At 48.6% G+C, this 18,854-nt stretch overlaps 1 protein-coding gene across 2 annotated transcripts in view; it reads right to left on the bottom strand.

Moving 5' to 3' along the window:
* The window catches only part of trim62.1 (tripartite motif containing 62, tandem duplicate 1), a 60,205-nt gene that overhangs the window by 6,073 nt on the left and 35,278 nt on the right, over positions 1-18,854 (bottom strand). For both annotated transcript variants that reach the window (XM_062544376.1, XM_062544377.1), the window contains 2 exons: positions 10,376-10,632; positions 8,077-8,192 (listed from right to left, as the gene is read on the bottom strand). In XM_062544376.1, the coding sequence (XP_062400360.1) occupies positions 8,077-8,192; positions 10,376-10,632 (373 nt within the window). The remainder of the gene's footprint in view (positions 1-8,076; positions 8,193-10,375; positions 10,633-18,854) is intronic.

The raw sequence follows: 18,854 nt of genomic DNA, 5'->3' as shown, positions 1-18,854 counted from the left end.
CAGACGGGCAGGGCAGGAGAGTGACGGACAAGGAAAGCGCTACTAGACGAACGGAATGACAAGCTAAGAAAACACATCGGAGTGAACATGTCGGAGAGGGGGAGGGTGTGTGTGTGTGTGTGTGGGGGGGGGGGGTCTGATGGAGTGAGGGACAGAGACACCTTGAGGGCGACAGAAAGAGAGACGCTGAAGGTCCAGTAATGGGAGTGGTGAACATGAGACAAGCAGAGATGACAGGCTTGTCGAAAGAGTGAGGCAAGGCAAGACTAGACTAGACCAGTGTGTGGCATAGGAAAGGGTGGAGCGTGTGTGTGTGTGTGTGTGTGTGTGTGTGTGTGTGTGTGTGTGTGTGTGTGTGTGTGTGTGTGTGTGTGTGTGTGTGTGGAGGGATTAAGGAGAGGAGAAAAGAAAAACAGAAAAATAAAACATGTCTTTTGCTCTCAGCAGGACATTAGACAAGACAAAGAGGCATAATCAACAGCGGCAGTGGCAGCAGCAACAACAACAGCAACAACAACAACAACAACAACAACAACGGCCTCTTTCATCCAGACTTCCCAGCGTGCTCTACTCCCTCAGCTCATCTGCCAGCACGTTAGCGCTCAGGCTAACCGTGATTTACCAGAGACTCCATTCCCTCCTCCACCACCGCAACGCTTCAGCCACGGGAGAGCTGGAGACGGGGAGGAACCTGACAGAGAACACCCACCCACTCACTCACACCACCCTCCCCCCCCCCCTTCAAAAACACTCTCCACGGGGAGAAGCAGCGATAGCAGCTGGCCTGATGGAGAGTTCACCAGCGCCTCCTAAAACACTTTGGCGGGGAGGGGCAGCGGTGGAGAGCTGTCTGGCGCCCCGCTGTGCCGGGCGAGATCAAATGGGCCGAGAGGAGGAGGAGGAGGAGGAGGAGGAGGAGAGGAAGGGGAGGGGAGGAGAGAGGACGCCGCCTCCAGCTCTGCTCTGCCCATCACTGGTGCTGATGCAGCTGGACCCCTTGCTGAGGGGCAAGGGAGACCGGGCCAGTCGCGCCGCTCACGGCTGCTGCTTCATCACATTTCAGGCACAGAAACTTCCTCTCTCCTCTACTTCCAACAACGGCGCTTCTGGCACGCCCGTGAACGCTGGCCAAACGCAACGCCGCGACCATGAGCTCATGTCTATCCGCCAGATACGATGTTAAATTAGTCTCCTCGTCAGAGACTACAAAGACCACCAATGCGCTTTCATCAAAGCCGCCGCAGAGCACAGTGCTGTGGCACATCCAATTCTTAAATGCTAAGAGGCAGACGAAACCGTGGAGCTTTTTGTGGCTCGGCTATTTAGTCGAGCTTGGCTCGGGTGAAACGACTTGGACAATGAGATCGCGAGCGGGCCCGCGTTGGAGCGAGCGGAGGCCCCTGTGTGAAGCGGTGTTGTTCTGCGTGTGTCACGCGCACAAAAGGGAAAGAGCGACACGCAGTAAATAAATGCTTTCAAACTGTGTAGGCAGCAACCGCCGTTAAGAGGATTTCAGGGCAGCTGCAGCAGCAGACTGGTTTTTAAAGGGGAGATGAAATGAATGGGTGCCATATTGCTCATTCAAAACAGCTGTTGCCAAATCCATCATAGAAGAGGGGGAAAAAAACATGACCATCATCCCATTATGTATTACTTCAGAAATGGGGGATGTTGCGCAGTCATATGCAGCACGTGGTGGCAGAGGCAGAGGCCTGACTGTCTGGCTGGCTGGCAGGGGCCTCTGCCATCCACCAGAGGCATGGAACTCTACTGCACAGAGAGAGAGAGAGAGAGAAAGTGATAGAGAGAGAGAGAGAGAGAGAGAGTGATCTACTGGGATTAGAAGACATGGAGAAGAGTGATGCAGCAAGGGAGCGGCGGCAAACGCAAACAGATAGAGAGATAGAGAGTCAGAGAGGGAGAGAGAGATAAAGAGAGAGAGAGATAAAGGGAGAGAGGGAGAGAGATCGAGAGAGAGAAATACATGGTGGGGGGACCCGAGAGAGAGGGTGCTACAATATAGAGGGAAACCATATCAAAAGAATGTGTGTGTATGATGCATCAGACATCAGAATTACAATCAGAATCAGCTGTATTGGCCAGGTTTGCGTAACAAACAAGGTATTCACAGAGAGAGGGATAGAGAAAAAGGTAAAGTGAGAGAGAAAATGTGTGTGTGTGTGTGTGTGTGTGTGTGAGTGAGTGAGTGTGAGAGAGAGACAGTGTAACATAGGGGTCAACAGATAGAGGATGTGTGAGTGTTTGGAAGTAGGAGTATGAGAGCAAGGGAGAAGTAGTGTGTAATCACGGATCCTCTCAGAGGACTGTGCAGTGTGTGTGTGTATGTGTGTGTGTGTGTGTGTGTGTGTGTGTGTGTAGGAGAAAGAGGAGTGTGTGTGAGTCTGGCACTCTGTTCCCAAAGCTGCTGACAGAGGACCTTGGCAAAACGTAATAAAACTCAAAGACTCATCCATCAGCACTCACACACCCACACAGCCAATGCCCACCGGGCACCAGCAGGCTGCACGCAACCACACACACACACTCATTCAAACACACAAACACAAACACGCACACAAACTCATTCAAACACAAACACAAACACAAACACACAATAAAACACACAGAGACAAACAGGTAGTCATCATCATACACACACTCATACACCCACATGTCTACCCGGCACAAGTATGCTAGCACACACACATACAGAAAAAACATAATCTACATTAAGACAGACACACACACAAGCAGAATATGCACACACAGACAGCGGAGACATACATGTAGCACACGATGCAAAAACCATCTTCAATCTTATAAACACTACACACTCACAAAATCACCCCCCAGACATAAAAAGAAATATTCTCATTAACAAACTACACACCCATAAAGCCAACCCTCACAGCAGCAGAGAGAGAAACTCCCAGGCCTATAAAAATCTTTCTCTCTCTCTCTCACACACACACACACATACACACAAAAAAATACTTTGAGTGCAAACACAGACAGGCGGTCTGAAGGGCACAATGAGATGAGTAGTGTACTTTTTCCACTCAGGCAATCAGCAGGTCACCTTGGGTCCTTCCTGCCAGCACAAAATCCTCCCTAAAGTCCCCCCTCAAAAACTTTAACATTAACCTTGACACCTACTGTAGGAGGCCCCTGCCCAGGACCATACACGGTGGCCATCGTCACTTCAAATAGGAGCAGTGGCCTATGAAGTGGCCCGGACAGAGGCATCAGCAAGGTGGAGGAAAGCTGAGAAATACACCCGGTCCCCTCCCCAACCATCCTTTCCTCAGCACCTTTGCCACCCCCTGCCCCCACTGTGTCAGGACCTGCCGGGCTCAAACTGGCCTCACTGGTCACCTGAGCACCCACCGTTAGCCCCTACACCCATAGCCCTCCTGATGACTAAGTGTTCTTCATCACCTGTGATGGACAAACAAGAGACAATGTGTGATGACTAATGGTTTACTGTACTGTACTGTGTGTGTGTGTGTGTGTGTGTGTATGTCTGTGTGTGTGTGTGTGTGTGTGTGTGTGTGTGTGTGTGTGTGTGTGCGTGCGTGCGTGTGTGCCTGCGTGTGCGTGTGTGTGTGTTTATTTAAGCATCAGTATACGCACGCTGCCATTATACTGTAAGGTCAAACCACAACAGTGAAACTTCAAAATAACAGGTTAGGTGTGAAGTTCCGCTTCCAGTCCTGATGCTGACTCACACCCACGACTGGTAAGTCAGGAAAGAGAGGAATGCCATCTGGGTGGCAATTAAACCAAGCGATGCTTTTGCACTCTTCACTTCTGCACTCTTTTTCCACTGTGACTCACTCCTCTCTGCAAAACCACAGCTATACTTCCTTATTGGACTGGAGTGGTATGACCATGCCTGTGTCTAAGTGTCTGCAGAGCCCTCCACAACACTGCAAGGTCTTCTGCTTAATATGGGGGCAGTGCAGTGTTCGCCAGAAAAGCACTCCGAGAGCGCAGACCTCTGCCGAGCGAGAACATAACCGCCTCTTGGATCCAGACAGTGATCCAGATCGCTCTTGCTAACAAACAGACAGACAAACAAACAAACAAACAAACAAACCTACAAATAAACCCTGATGAAAACATAACCTCCTTCAAGTGTGGCTTCTCAGACCGAGGTACAGGTAGAACGGGCAACTATGCCAAGAGGAGGCATACGTGACCGGACATTGTGGACAACTAGAGTGCTGTTTGTCTAGGCGGAAGCAAGGCTATGTGACTAGACTGTGTGATGGACCGGAGTGCTGCTGTGGTACTAGGGGGGAGGGTGGCTCCAGTGGGTGTAGGAGAGGCTGGGGGGTGGTGGTGGGGGCTTGGGCATCGGCCTGCCTCCACCTGGCAGAGCACAGAGGGGGGTGGGGTGGGGTGGGGTGGGGAGACATCTGAGAGAAATGCGTCTAGGATGACTCTAGCAGCTTGTTGCCTCATGCCGCAGACAGACAAGGCTGTCGGAGGAGCCAGAGTACGTGTGTGTGTGTGTGTGTGTGTGTGTGTGTGTGTGTGTGTGTGTGTGTGTGTAGTGTTTTCAGCCACTGCATTTGTGAGCTGCAAGCCAGAGTGACTGAAGCTGGACTGCGGCCAGACATAAAGGAAGCGGTGGGTCTGGCTGCATGTGACAGCACTGCTCTGCTAGTGAAACATTCATGTGCTATGGACACATTCATGCATAGATACGGATAGACAGGATAGATCCACACTAGCGTGCAAACACAGATGCATTCAGGAAAATGCACGCACACACACACACACACACACACACACACACACACACACACACACAAACACGCTGATGCATTCAGCCAACTGTATGCACACACACGGCCAAGTAAGTGGATAGCGAGGATGCAACAAGGGCACAATCAGCTGAGACAGACTATGCCAATATGGCTGAACAGTGGGCGAGGGGGTATGTGTGTGTGTGTGTGTGTATGTGTGTGTGTGTGTTGTGGGGGGGTAGTGAGGCACAGATGGAAAAAGAAAGAGAGCAGGATAAGGAGATAAGGAAAGAGATGCAGTTAAGATTGAGAGAAGAGTCGGATAGCACATGGGCATTCAGACAAAGTGAGAAAGACAGAAGGGGGGGTGGGGGTTGGAGAGAAGAGGAGGACTATGTAACTGTAGACACGGCCAGTGGAGATGGGTTTGATGTGATTGGCCCGTTTGGCATGCAGTCACAGGAGCAGAAAGAAGCTCTCCCCTGATCAGAAGAGGGCAGGACGTGCAGAGAAGAGAAGGACAGATGGGATACAGAAGGAAGGGGAGGGGCAAATGTGGCAAATGGCGTCCAGACCATGGAGGTATTATAAGAAAATTGAAGGTTTTTTTCAGGCTTCAACATGGTGCTTTAAGGGGCTTATTTCCGGTGCCATTTTACTTAGCCAATTAAGTGCCAGCTTACTGATTGACGTAAGGTACAGAGGAAAGCTACTGTATAAGGAAAGCTCGTGCCCACATTAAGCTTGTCATGAGCTGAGAGTGGAACAGCCACCAATCAGCGTGAGGAGAAATGGCACCGGACATGATGTTTTTCAAGAAAAAGGCGACGAGGAAGTGCCTTGCTAATCAGCGAAGCCAATCAGTCAAATCCTGACCCCCTGGTCCAGACAGAGGAGAGGAGGGCAGGGCAGGGCAGGGCAGGGCAGGGCAGGGCAGGGCAGGGCAGGGCAGGGCAGGGCAGAGTGGGGGGCAGGGAGGGACGCTTCTCTTGGTCAGCCATATAACAACCTGTAGTGCAGATGCAGGCTGACATGGCTGACAAATAAAGGATGGAGAGAAGAGAGAGAAGAGACAGACAGAGGACAAGAAAGAGGAGAAAGGGAGACGGGCAGAGATGAGAAAGAGGATAAGAATGGAATGGAAACACAAAGGGGGCAGGAGGGGGGCAACAGAAGATCATACAAGAAGGACATCCAACAGGTGAGGAGATGAGGAGCGCTGAGAGGAGTAGTGGACAGAGGACAAGAGCCATGAGAGCTCGTTCTACCCTCTTCATCACCATCCTCCTCCTCCTCCTCCTCCTCCTCCCAGAGCAGTCCTCTACTCCCGTCATCTCATCCTTCAGAGGGGGACAACAGGCCTGATACGCAGCAACAAGAGGATGCTTCAGAGTGCTGACTCAGCATGAGAGGGAGAGAGGGAGAGAGAGAGAATGAGAGGGAGGGAGAGAGCGAGAGAGAGAGAGCGGGAGAGAGCGAGAGAGCGAGACCGAGAGCAAAAAAAGACAGTGATCGAAATAGACAGAGAGGGCCAAAGACATCTACAGAAACAAACAACACACACACACACACACACACACACACACACACACACACACACACACACACACACACACACACACACACACACACACACACACACACACACACACACACACACACACACACACACACACACACACACACACACACACACACACACACACACACACACACACACACACACACACACACACAACTGCAGCAGCAGCAACACCAACAAGGGTGCGGTCTGACCTCTTCCCCACCAGAAACACAACAGCGCCCCATTAAGACACGCCAGCGCTGTGGAGCAGTGGAGCTGTTACAACACTCTCACACAGAGGAGCTAAAGGTACTTTTATCCACGATATTCCGCAGCCAACAATGGGGGTCGCCATGACACCGAGACGGTTTTCTATTTCCGGCGAAGCTGCATTGCATTGTTTTAACCTGACGGTTTACGGTGCTTAACATATCATAACGCATATAAAAGTCAACTTTTCTATTTTATATCGGTTATATGTGATGCAGTATATACATGCTGAGGGCAGAATTGTCAACATTTCGAACGAAATCTAAGTTGAGGCATAACCTAGTTTGCTATGGAGAACGCACATGTTAACAGAATGAACGGAAGTTGAAAACAGTATCGTAACCATCGCAACGATACATATTTCCGGGTTAAGGAAAGAGGTGGATAGGGCGTGCGAAAGCCAGGATTGAAATGTACAATGTCTATATCCCAGGTGTACAGTAGGACAAAAAAAACGGTCAATAAATACTTAAAAAGTCTTTTTACTTTTTCTCGGTTTGTGAACCTGAAGAAGACAAGCAAGGTCAAAACGCTGTTCTGCCAAGCATGACAAAATAAAACAGAAAAAAAGGGGAGAAATTGAAGAAGGGCGCAGACTTTTTCAGTATTTAGGCATCTTATCATCATAATCGAGGGCGTGACCATGGGAATTATGCAATGTGAGACTGGGCTGTCATCTCAACATCTTCAGTTATCTAAAGCCACCAGTAGAGACTGGGGTGTCATCTCAACATCTTCACTGATCTAAAGCTATCAGTAGAGAGTGGGCTGTCATCTCAACATCTTCACTTATCTAAAGCTATCGGTAGAGACTGGGCTGTCACCTCAACATCTTCACTTATCTAAAGCTACCAGTGGAGACTGGGCTGTTCAACATCTTCAGCTATCTAAAGCCACCAGTCAAGACTGGGGTGTCATCTCAAAGCCACTAGAATGGAGCCGCTTACATCCCCAAAGACCATCAGTGATATAAAACTGGGTTGTCATAGCGTAGGCTTAGCACAGACACAGACAACCACACAACTGTCGTCTGAAAATAACATCCGTGTTGCTCTGCACTGGGGCGACAGCGACTGATCATGCAAATCAGTCTAGTGCGGATGTCACACTGGCCTGTTTGCCCTTGGCAGGTGGTATTTTGATTTTGTGATGGATGACACAAACAAACAAACAAACAAATAAATAAAATAAAACACACACGTGACTCCCTTCATCCCACCCATCCAACCTCCTTGAATCAGTCAAATCCTCCGCTTGGCCTCTAATGAGAGGAAAAGGCTGGGAGAAGGCTGCAGGATATATACAATAATTAGGACAATTATTCCAGGAAGCATCTGCCTCATAGAACATGTTATTATTACCATGAAGCCTACGGCCCGGTGAAAGTTGGTTATTTGAAACTGAATGTGTGTCAGTGTGCGTTTGTGTGTGTGTGTGTGTGTGTGTGTGTGTGTGTGTATCTCTTCCTAGGGCAAGTGTGTTTGGTACCTGGTGATATATCCTGGAACAAGGACTTCCAGATTGTATACTGCAGTGGTCCCATGTATTTGGATGTGGGGAAGTCTTCATAGCTCAGGTTGGTCTCGTGGATCTTCCCTTTGATTCTACACACACACACAAACAAAAAAAGAGGGAAATGAAACAGCATAATTTCCACAGCATATCCTCCCCCAACCCTCTGCTCAAACATCTATTTCGATACTTTCTTTCCTTCCTTTTCTCTTTCCTATTCTCTCCATTCCCTCTCTCCACCGCCTTTATTCTTCCTCTGTGCTTCTGTTTCATCACCCTTTCTGACTGAAGCCAATGCTGTGCCAGTTTTCTGGTCAAAACAGCCAATTTTCCTCTCTGAGTACTGATGCAGACACACAAACACAGACGCACACACAGACGCACACAGACGCACACACACACACACACACACACACACACACACACACACACACACACACACACACACACACACACACAGTGTGGCCTGTGTAGGGTGTGTGAGGTCAGTGCTGGATAGGGAGCAGACTCAGATTTCTCTCATTAACACAAAGCACAACACACATCTCATCTGCTCATCTCCATGTCTCCCTCTTTCTCCCTCTCTGCCTTTCACTCTCCCTCTCTCCTCTCTCTCTATCCCCCTTTCAGAGTCTTTTTACTCACCCTCTTTCTCTCAATCTTATAACCATTTCCCCATTCTGTTTTTTAATCTCCCTCCCACTCTTTCTCTCTCTCTCTCTCTCTCTCTCTCCCACCATTTCTTAATTTCTTTCTCTTTCGGTCTATTCTTCCTGTCTGTCTTAATAAAACAGCCTCTCTCACGACCATTTCCTCTCCATCACTCACCAAAATATATTATGAATCAGACCAATCACACCCACCAATTTCCTGTTTGTTTACCGAGTCATAAACAACATGTACCGTAATCATTTCTGCCTTGTCAGAAATAAAGGCACGACTTATCATCAGGAGATGGGCCAAGGCAAAAGCACACATTTTCTCTTTTACACGTGAGTCTGATAAGGCGTAATCCCCAAGGATTAGCACGGCCCTGTTATTTGGGTTTGGGCGCGTGTGAAAAACCTCTAATCTGGATTGGATCTGCGTGGTTCACATGCCGCTTCACAATTTAATTAGTCGCGGGAACAATAATCGGGATGGGATCTGGGTGGTTAGCACCGTGCTTCACAGGGCCTTCATTAGCTGTGTAATTACCGTGGGATGTCACAATTATAGCTACCCTCACGCTCCCTTTGAGGTCTCTGTTACTTGCGAAATGAGAGGTTGGCCAGGCGAGACCTCTGGAATAGATTCCAAAACACCAACGCAACAAGGGCAGTCCAATGTACTGGACCCAATTAACACTATGCCCTTATAATTACGCAATACTTACGCAAGTACTACACACTGCTATACGTCAGGTCAGTACATGTAATTATCATCACAATTCCAATACGCAAACCAATATTTGAACGACAACCCAAAGTGTAACGTAAGGTCAGAGAAAAGCAAAGCATTTATCAATTAATTACATTAAGTAGTTAACTCAAAGCGGGGAGAAAGCTCTTCTTTTCACAAACTAATGGGCAGGCCTCACATCATCCCAGGCACCATCTTTCTTCCCTGTCCGACTCCACGGCAGTTGACTGAGGCTATGCGAACAGCCTTTAGACAGACTCTTCAGTCACTGTCTCTGAATCCTTTCAACGGGATCTGGGAGACATTTATCATCGCAAATCCTTCACACTTTGTATGCTGCCGATTTTAGTGTTCAGTATTTTACTGTAGGGGACTTATCGGCTCTATTCACAAGTTCTTCTAGAAGATGAACCTCACAGTTATTCTGTGCCCATCGTGCCGTGAGCCATTTTAAGCCCCTGTTTAAGCCATTTTAAGCTCGTGTTCCTAGTGACCCAAACCTAATAACCTAGTGACCCCACTACTCTGTCGGTGCCTACATAGCGTGAGCCATTTTAAGCTCTTGCTCCTGTTCCTAGTGACCCCAACCTAGTGACCCCATCACTCTGTCAGTGTCCACATGCCGTGAGACGTTTCAAGCCCTTGCTCTTGTTCCTAAGGTGCTTCTCAACATGCCTCCTCGATCCTCGATGCTCGAGGGGCGTTCCCACTGATCTATAACGAACACTGAATAGACTATCCCATTGTTTTCGCCCCATCATTCTTTATGTAGATCAGTGAGAATCGAGGCCCGAGGAGCGAGGGAGGACGTATAAAAGCCCAAACGAGAGGCCCACCCCTAGCGACCCCCAACCTCGTGACCTCGTGACCCCACCTCTCAGAGGTCTGGGCGACCCCTTCCAGGAAGTCGTGGCGGGCGCCCTCGCCCAGGCGCTCCTGCAGGATCTGGATGCCCTCCTTGACGTCGCGCAGCTGCTGGCTGTAGCGCTGGATCTTGTGCTCGATGTCGGAGAGCGTGCGCGCCGTGTCCGCCTCCAGCTCCTCCAGCATGCTCTTCTGCCGCTCGCGCAGGAACCGGTGCAGCCGCTCAAACGCCTCGCCGATGGTCGCCCGCAGGCTCTTCGCCGACGACTACGTGAGAGAGAGAGAGAGAGAGAGAGAGAGAGAGAGAGAGAGAGAGAGAGAGAGAGAGAGAGAGAGAGAGAGAGAGAGAGAGAGAGAGAGAGAGGGCAAGGTGAGTACACAATCACAATGGAGAGGGCACGAAAAGAGTAAATATGCCTCACAGCATGCCCAAGGATTCCAACAGCTTCAATTTGAACAGATTTCCACGCATTGCTACAGGGCTGCACTTGTTGCGTCCTCTGGTTTATCAAAGCGGGGGTGGAATGTTTACATTATTTACACTAACCAGTTGTTTATTTCTGAGTAAATTTTGTGGGTGTTTGTTTGTGTCATTGTTAGTGAAATAAACACCACTATGAAACACATCAGCATACTGATCCGAACACTGCAGTCCATACACGCATAGTCAAGGTCAAAGTCAACACTACTGCATTGTTAACGTATGTAAATGTATTGATATTTCACCGCATGGTAACAGCCCCTTGAGACAAACATTACACACATTCAACATGCCCTCTTTGGCATTATTCCCTTTTGACCTTTGAATCAGTACAATCATTCGGCTTTTTCTCTTCTGCATACTGACATGTCATACTCAGGGCTTAAAACAAGGAAATGCTCTATGTCTAAATCATCTGAAATGTTCAAAGCCTTCATATATAATTACTCATTTTCAAGTCTTTTAAACCCAGCCCATGCCTTAGGTCAAGCGTATTGCCTGAGGACTTTAAACCTTGTACACTTCTGCAAATGCCTTTTTTGATAGAATTACAACTAGACAACTAACAAGACAAACTAATGAAGTAATGCAATACTGGTCAAAAAAGGAGCCTTTAGCTACAGTCACACATACTCCGTGTGTGTGTGTGTGTGTGTGTGTGTGTGTGTGTGTGTGTGTGTGTGTGTGTGTGTGTGTGTGTAACACATGCGGCTCACACAGTTTCTATCTGACCTGGTTTATTTTATTCTCCATTATTAGACTGACCGACAGACACATTTGTGGCAGCCTGACGTCCTTCTACTCCTCTTTGAGTGTGTGTGTGTGTGTGTGTGTGTGTGTGTGTGTGTGTGTGTGTGTGTGTATGCACACCTGTGTGTGCATATGTGTGGATTTTCAGGGACATGGGAGATCTGGAGCACACAGTGATGCTCCCATCTGCAGGCCAATAATAAACGAGGGGAAAAAGGAAGAGAAACACGAAGAAATGTGATTGAATTCGTCCGCTAAGCTTTGTGCAGACAACCGTGATCTTCTCGTTGCTAATTGCTTGTCGCTTTTAAAGTCGAGATTAGTTTAACTTTGTCGCTCAATGCTCTGCGGTGCTAGTGGTAACTTAGCCTGTAATCGTTATAATAAGTCGCTCCACTTAATTAACAGTCCATGGGCTCATATCACTCACTGCTAGTCTCTTCCAGCTCTAGTGATGCTTATAAGGTAGCCAGCACCTGTGAGGAGCTGTGCTCTGAGTGCACTTGTGGTATGTGGTATCTGTATGGCTGCATTATGATATGCCGTATATTCATGGGTCCAGGGCTTCTTGCTTTATTCATCGTAAGAAGAGGATGTGCTTTAGACAAAGAGGGGCTTGTCACGAAGTTGCTGAAGTGTTTTTGCAAAACGAGGCGACACTCAGACATCTGTGCGGAGCTGTGCACTCCTGATGACAGCAGCGGGGTCCTTTTTATCACGATGTGCCTCACTCCTTTCAACATCGGAGGGAACATTATCTCTCTCTCTCTCTCACACACAGTCTCTAGAGGAGCAGACATCAGAGAAGAGAGGGTGATTTCTTCTTTTTTTCCATCCATCATTAAACTCAATCAGATGTCGAGCCCTCCAATGACTGGGCAAAAAAGGTTTTAAATCACTAAAACGCTCTCTCTCTCTCACACTCACACACACACACACACACACAGAAATCCTACACACTCCCTCATACCAATCACCCCCACCAGCAGTCATCCAATCTCCCTGTTGCGAGCTGCATGGTGCAGTGTTTGGCGGTTGGATTACTGAGGCCAGAGTGTGATTGTGATGGTGGTGCTGCCGCTGCTGCTGCTGGTGGGATCAAACCCAGGCCCAGAGCACCGAGGGCATAGAGGGACAAGGCGGGACATGGCGGGACACAGCACACAGCACCCAGCCTTCCCAGGCCAGCCATGGTACGGCACGGCACTGCACTGCACTGCACTACACTGCTGGCAGCTAAGGACACAGGGGCCAGCTCTGTGGGCCCACAGTGTGAGGTGGAGGGGTGGTGGGGTGGGTGTGTGTGTGGGGGGAGAGGGGTCAGTGGAGGACAGGGGTGGCAGGGTAGCGGGGCGGGGCAGGGGGGGGGGGGGGGGCAGGGGGGGGGGGGGTGACTGTGACTGATTAAAATCCAGCAGACAGTCTTGATGATGCCGTTCGGCCGGCCGTTAAGTAACGAGCTGTGAGCCAACAAGCCCTGAGGTGGTGGACTGATGTATGAACAGAGAGACAGAGGGACATACTAAAAATGATGGAGAAAATGAGAAAGAAGAACAAATAAACAAACAAACAAAAGAGAAAGAAAAATATTGCTGAGACAGACAGACAGACTTTGAAAAAAGAAAGACAGACAAGCAGAAAGAAAAAAAAAAGAGGACAGCTTGACAGACAGAAAGAGACAGAAAGAGAGACAGTCAGAAAAACAAGACAGTGAAACAGACACAGACCAACAGAGGAGGCAAGAAAGACTAAAAAAGAAAGAAAAGAAGTTAACAATTGAATAGAGCAGAGGCTTCACAGATACACATTCACAGCGAGGGAGGTTTGGAGACACGAATCCTGTGACTGTGCAGCACTGCAGGGGGTTGCAATGGGCTCAGCTTCACAAGCAAACCCACACACACACATACACACACACACACACACACACACACACACACACACACACAAACTCTCTTGCCAAACACACCCTGTGGTGGAGCAGACATGAGGTGGTCCAAATTACAGGCGTCTTGCTTTCTTCTAAAAGTATACGATCATACTTTTCCCACTGTCATTCATTAGTTCTCAAAGGTTTTTTGGAGAGGGAGAGAGAGAGAGAGAGAGAGAGAGAGAGAGGGGGAGAAAGAGAGACAGAGAGAGAGAAAGAGAGAGGGAGAGAGCTAAAAGTATCTGCAGTCTTGTTTATGCCATGCTGGTTTTTGATGTTTCATCAATCAATCATGTTTCATCTCTGCGGGGCTTCTGAGGTCACATCATTTCCACCACTGCATATCAACACTGCTCAGAATATTGTTTATATGACAAATTGACACGCATTACTGAAAATGGAATAGGGAATGGAAAATCACTGCAGTTCCGATTCAGAATGTACACTTTGTTCTGTGCGAAACCAGGAAGAGGAAGTGAACTAACTAATTTGGTCTTAGTGAGGGTACTCATGAAATGATGTTCGATTCTGACAAGGGAGCTACACCAGGCGTGTAACTGAAGCTTTCCGTTCGCGACACGTTTGCTGCAGCAATTAATAATCACTATATTTAATGGAAGTAGCTACACCAGACGCGACAGTGGGCCGTACGTTCCAAAAAAATAGACCAGTCTTCTAAAATGGATTTTATGCGTCGCGAACGGAACGCTTCAGTTACGCCCCTGGTGTAGCTCCCAGATTTCAGACATAAGAGCATATCAAAATAAGAGTCCCTGATATACCCAATAAAGATGGCACGTTCTGTAACTGGTAGAATGCCTACGTGTTCTCACACTACTCAATCTAATGACATGTCATGTCTTCAGACTCTTGCTGTGATTCAGCCTCCACTTCTCTCACTTCAGAGCCTCCCAGAGGAGGTGGCACAAGACATCCCATCAGGGGAGACCCGTCACATCGCGCCACAACACTCACGCTGGCCCTTTCATCTCAGCCAATCGATGGGCCACAAGAAAGGGGTTTTTATTTTTCAAAATGGGGGAAGGTGTGCGGGGATGAGATGGGTTGGAATGGGGGATGTGCGCCTCAAAAAGCGAGGAGAAGGAAGTCTGGGAATGCGAGGAAAGGGACATTTGATTAGCTTGCCTCTGGGAAAATTCCAATGCTATTCACATGAGTTTCACCTCCACAACACAGGGGGTATGGATTACTGCCACTGGGCAGGCACACCTGGTCATCCCGAACATGTGTGTGTGTGTATGTGTGTGTGTATGTGTGTGTGTGTGTGTGTGTATATGTGTGTGTGTGTGTGTGTGTGAATGTGTCGACTGTGATTATGTCCAGAATATGTGTGTGCTGTGTCCATCCATGTGTGTGAGTGTGAGTCATGGTGAGAAAGTATGTGTGTGTGTGTGTGTGTGTGTGTGTGTGTGTGTGTGTGTGTGTGTGTGTGTGTGAATTTGTGTGTGTGTGTGTCTAGCATCACCCCCAAGCTACCCAACACAGACACTCAAGGCCCCACATCTAATGAGGATGTGAGAGAGGACAGGGCTTTTTTTGAAAGAGCACAGGGGACAGTGATGCCTAGAAAGCCAAGCGTCACCTCCAGCCGACTGTGCTGTGCTGTGAACAGCCAGGTCCCTGGGGTGTCTGGCCAGAGCGGAGCCCAAGCCCATCTGCCTGTGAGGGCCATGCCCGTCAGACAGGACACACGTCTGGGCAGCACACAGAAGGGGACAAGCCACGCTGGGGCACCTCGCCCGCCTCACAGAGCTTCACGACAGACCAGCAGAGCAGAAAGCACTCTGGTAACACTGTCAATATGTGTGTGTGTGTGTGTGTGTGTGTGTGTGTGTGTGTGTGTGCATATGTGTGTGTGTGTGTGTGTGTGTGTGTGTGTCCGTCTCTGTCTAGATGTATTTGGCTGGCTGTGTGTGTGTGTGTGTGTGTGTGTGTGTGTGTGTGTGTGTCCGTCTCTGTCTAGATGTTTTTGGCTGGCTGTGTGTGTGTGTGTGTGTGTGTGTGTGTGTGTGTGTGTGTGTGTGTGTTGTCCTGTGTTGCATGTTCTCTATGTTCCCGTCTTGGTTACAGGAGGATGAGATGAGCCCCAGCAGCTGGGCTCCAGGCTCCAGAGTGTTCTCCCTCAGTTGGCCCACGTCTGCATCTTCCTCCCCCAGAGAGGATGAGGGCCGCTGGGGGACACAGAGGGCATCCTCCCCTCTCTGGGGGACAACTCTTTGGCTCTAATAAAGTGATGTGAGCATGAATGCATTTCAAGATTAAATGGCAGCAGCCAGCTAGTAAGCTGCAACTAATCTCATATGCTGCGCAACCCATGTTTGCATGATAGTATAGCTCAATGTGTACTGTGAATATTTGTATTCTGTATGCCATAATTATACATATGGGTATGTTTATGTTTGCATATATTACTGAGTTCATAAAGTATTATGTACATTTAATTTCTCATTTAGCAGAAACTCTCATTCAAATAATCATAAAGATGAGATTAAGTGCTTCATCCGTATGTTTCCCCCCCCATCAATGGAATCCACGGTCTTGCGGTTAATACATTGCTTGTGTTGGGAGACTGTCTCTGCCTGTTCTCTCAAATAGAGAACTCAGACAAACAGCTTTGCTCATCAACGGGCTGAGTTAACCGAGCCCAGGAGCCGGCTTCATAATAATGTTTATTCATAGGCAGAGCACGCAGTGAACTGTTTACTGCTTGGTGCGACGGGGCTTTGTCAAACCACCAAAGCACTCCACACTGCAACACAAACAAATTTCGCACACGGCGGAAAACGACAGCATCCGAAAATCGCCTGAGAGTATGCAAACCAATTTACCTTACGGAATGAAACAAATAAATCAAATCAAATAAATAAAAAGGTCTAGTTAGCATTCTAGGCAAGCTATGGGGAGAGGGGGGGGGGAAATCAATGCAGTTGAAATGGTCCACTGTGAGATGAGAGGAGGAGGAGGAGGAAGAGGAGGAGAAGGAAGAGGAAGAGGAGGCGGTGATTGGCAGCACGAGGCAGGTGGACGGCACTAATGAGAAGGATTTGGCTGATAAGGCCGCTATAACGGGCGCAGGCAACCACGCAAGAGGCGGGGGAGCAGAAGCAGTCGCCGGGGAAAATGGATGAACTCCTGCCCACCTCCCGCCCCAAACCATCTTCTAAAAGAGGCTACAGATAGCTCAGAGCCCAGTTAATGTGTGTGGATCAGAATCTCTCAGCATCGTGAACCTGTGTGTGTGTGTGTTACAATTTACAAAGTCCATAATCAGTGCAATGCAATGGTTGTTTAGAACATGAAGTGTTCCTGAATCTGGTTGGTATGCGGTCACTTCAAATAGTCATGACCACTTCTGTGGGAGCACAATTTTGTACTTGAAGTAACATTGGATGAGAGAGCAAAAGACTAGATTTAGATTTAGACTAGACTAGACTAGACAATAAAATGGTCTGTTGCATACAAGTACATTATATGGCCCAGTCGACACTGTCTGAGACTGCAGTTAAACTGGGATGTGACCAGGCAAATGTTCCACAAAAGAACGGGAGAAACCTGAAAACAGCAAAGGCTAGACCTTAAAAGACAAACTAAGAACTCTAAAAGAAATTTTACATTAGATACAAAAATAAAATAAAGTGTGTGTGTGTGTGTGTGTGTGCGCATGTGTGTGTGTGTGTGTGTGTGTGTGTGTGCTGTATGTGCGTACAATACCAGGGGCGATTGGCCAGTGTTGCGCCTGTGTGGATAAACATGTGGTCTGGAGAAGGAAAGCCCAGATGACAAATAGAAGAGACTGTGAACACCTCTGTTCTGTCAGGAGGGCTAGTATACCACAATACTAACAGACGCTAGGACAGCAGACAGGAGGGAGCAGGACGAGGGAGGGGGGGGGGGGAAGGAAAGCTAAAGAGGAAGAGAGGAAATAGAAAAGAGAAAAGGGTAGAAGGAGAGGGGAGGAAAAGGGGAAGAGGAAGAGAGGGAACAGAAAAAGGGAAGAGAGAGAGAGATGGAGAGTAAAGGGGGTGGGGTGGGGTGGTGGGGGTGAGATATTGACTTGAGCGTCTCTGTGCTGATTAAAACAAGGCGTCAAGATTAAAGCACTGCTCGATAAACCAATTTGCTTGTCGGAATTTTCACCATCAATCGCACCCAAGCAGAGTGCCAGAGAGAGAGCGAGAGAGAGAGAGAGAGACAGAGAGACAGAGAGAAATAGACAGACAGAGAGACAGAGAGAGAGAGAGAAAGAAAGAACGAGAGAAAAAGAGAGAAAGAGAGAGAGTGAGAGTCCTGCTGTGAACGAGTGAGCCTGCTGGTTGACTGCTCAGCGGTGCTTCTCACCTGCCTCTCCTGCCAGGGCCCTGCTGCTCTGCTAACCGCATCCCATTGGCCTGCCTGAGCACACACGCCCGCTACGCTAATTGGGTGAGAGGCAGCCGAAGCCCCAGGGATTGTGGGAGATCAGCTGGTGGACTGCGGGATGGGACCGGACCGGACCGGACCGGATCGAACTGGACAGGAGTGAGGAGGGCGGAGCTGCTGAGATGGAGAGCTGGTGGTGGAGGCTTGCTGCTTGTGTCAGAGATCCTTCATTACTGACAAGATAGAGCAACATAATGCATCTCTATGGAAGCAAAACTCAAACAGTTCCTGTCTGCTTAAAGAGGCGTGTAGCAAAGACGTCATGGTGGGATATCGATCTCTCTAGCAGTTCAGTTCAAATGTAACGCCACTTTCTAGGTCTGCTTAAAGGGGGATATCGCCCCCCCCCCTCCCCTTTACGAAAACAGACGCGGAAATTGTCGAACGCTTGCGCCTCTCGCTCCGCTTTAACCCTCTCTGCTTGTGTGCTGGCTGGCAGATGGGGCATGGGGTGGCACTGTTGATGGGTAGATGTAGCTAGGGTGACGGGATGCCAGGTGGGCGTGAGTTACAGTCTAGAACTATACAGACATCAGGGTCTTGGTGGTGGTGGGTGAATGGAATGCTCAGCTCCAGGAGAGGTTGGAGAGGAGTGTAAAGGTAAGAAGAAAAAAACATCCATGGCACTCGTCTAGCATAAAGAAGCCTTTAGAAGCCATGCCATCATTTTGAGATGTCAATTGCATAGCAACCCCTGGGTAGTAGCACAGCCTCAACACTGACACAATGTCCTTCAGACCCTTCCATTATGAAACTGCCATCAAAGTAAACGTTTTTATATTTGTTTCGTCAGAAGAGACTCTTTTTTAAACGTTTTATGTTCCCCTACAGAAAAGTACCTTTATCAAACACTATTGAACCTTGGTTGAGAGCACTTAAAACTTTTTT

This window comes from Sardina pilchardus, chromosome 9, assembly GCF_963854185.1.
Source record: "Sardina pilchardus chromosome 9, fSarPil1.1, whole genome shotgun sequence".
Classification (NCBI taxonomy): domain Eukaryota; kingdom Metazoa; phylum Chordata; class Actinopteri; order Clupeiformes; family Clupeidae; genus Sardina; species Sardina pilchardus.
The sequence above is the reverse complement of the archived record's forward strand: the minus strand, read 5'-3'. Positions and strand labels throughout refer to the sequence as shown.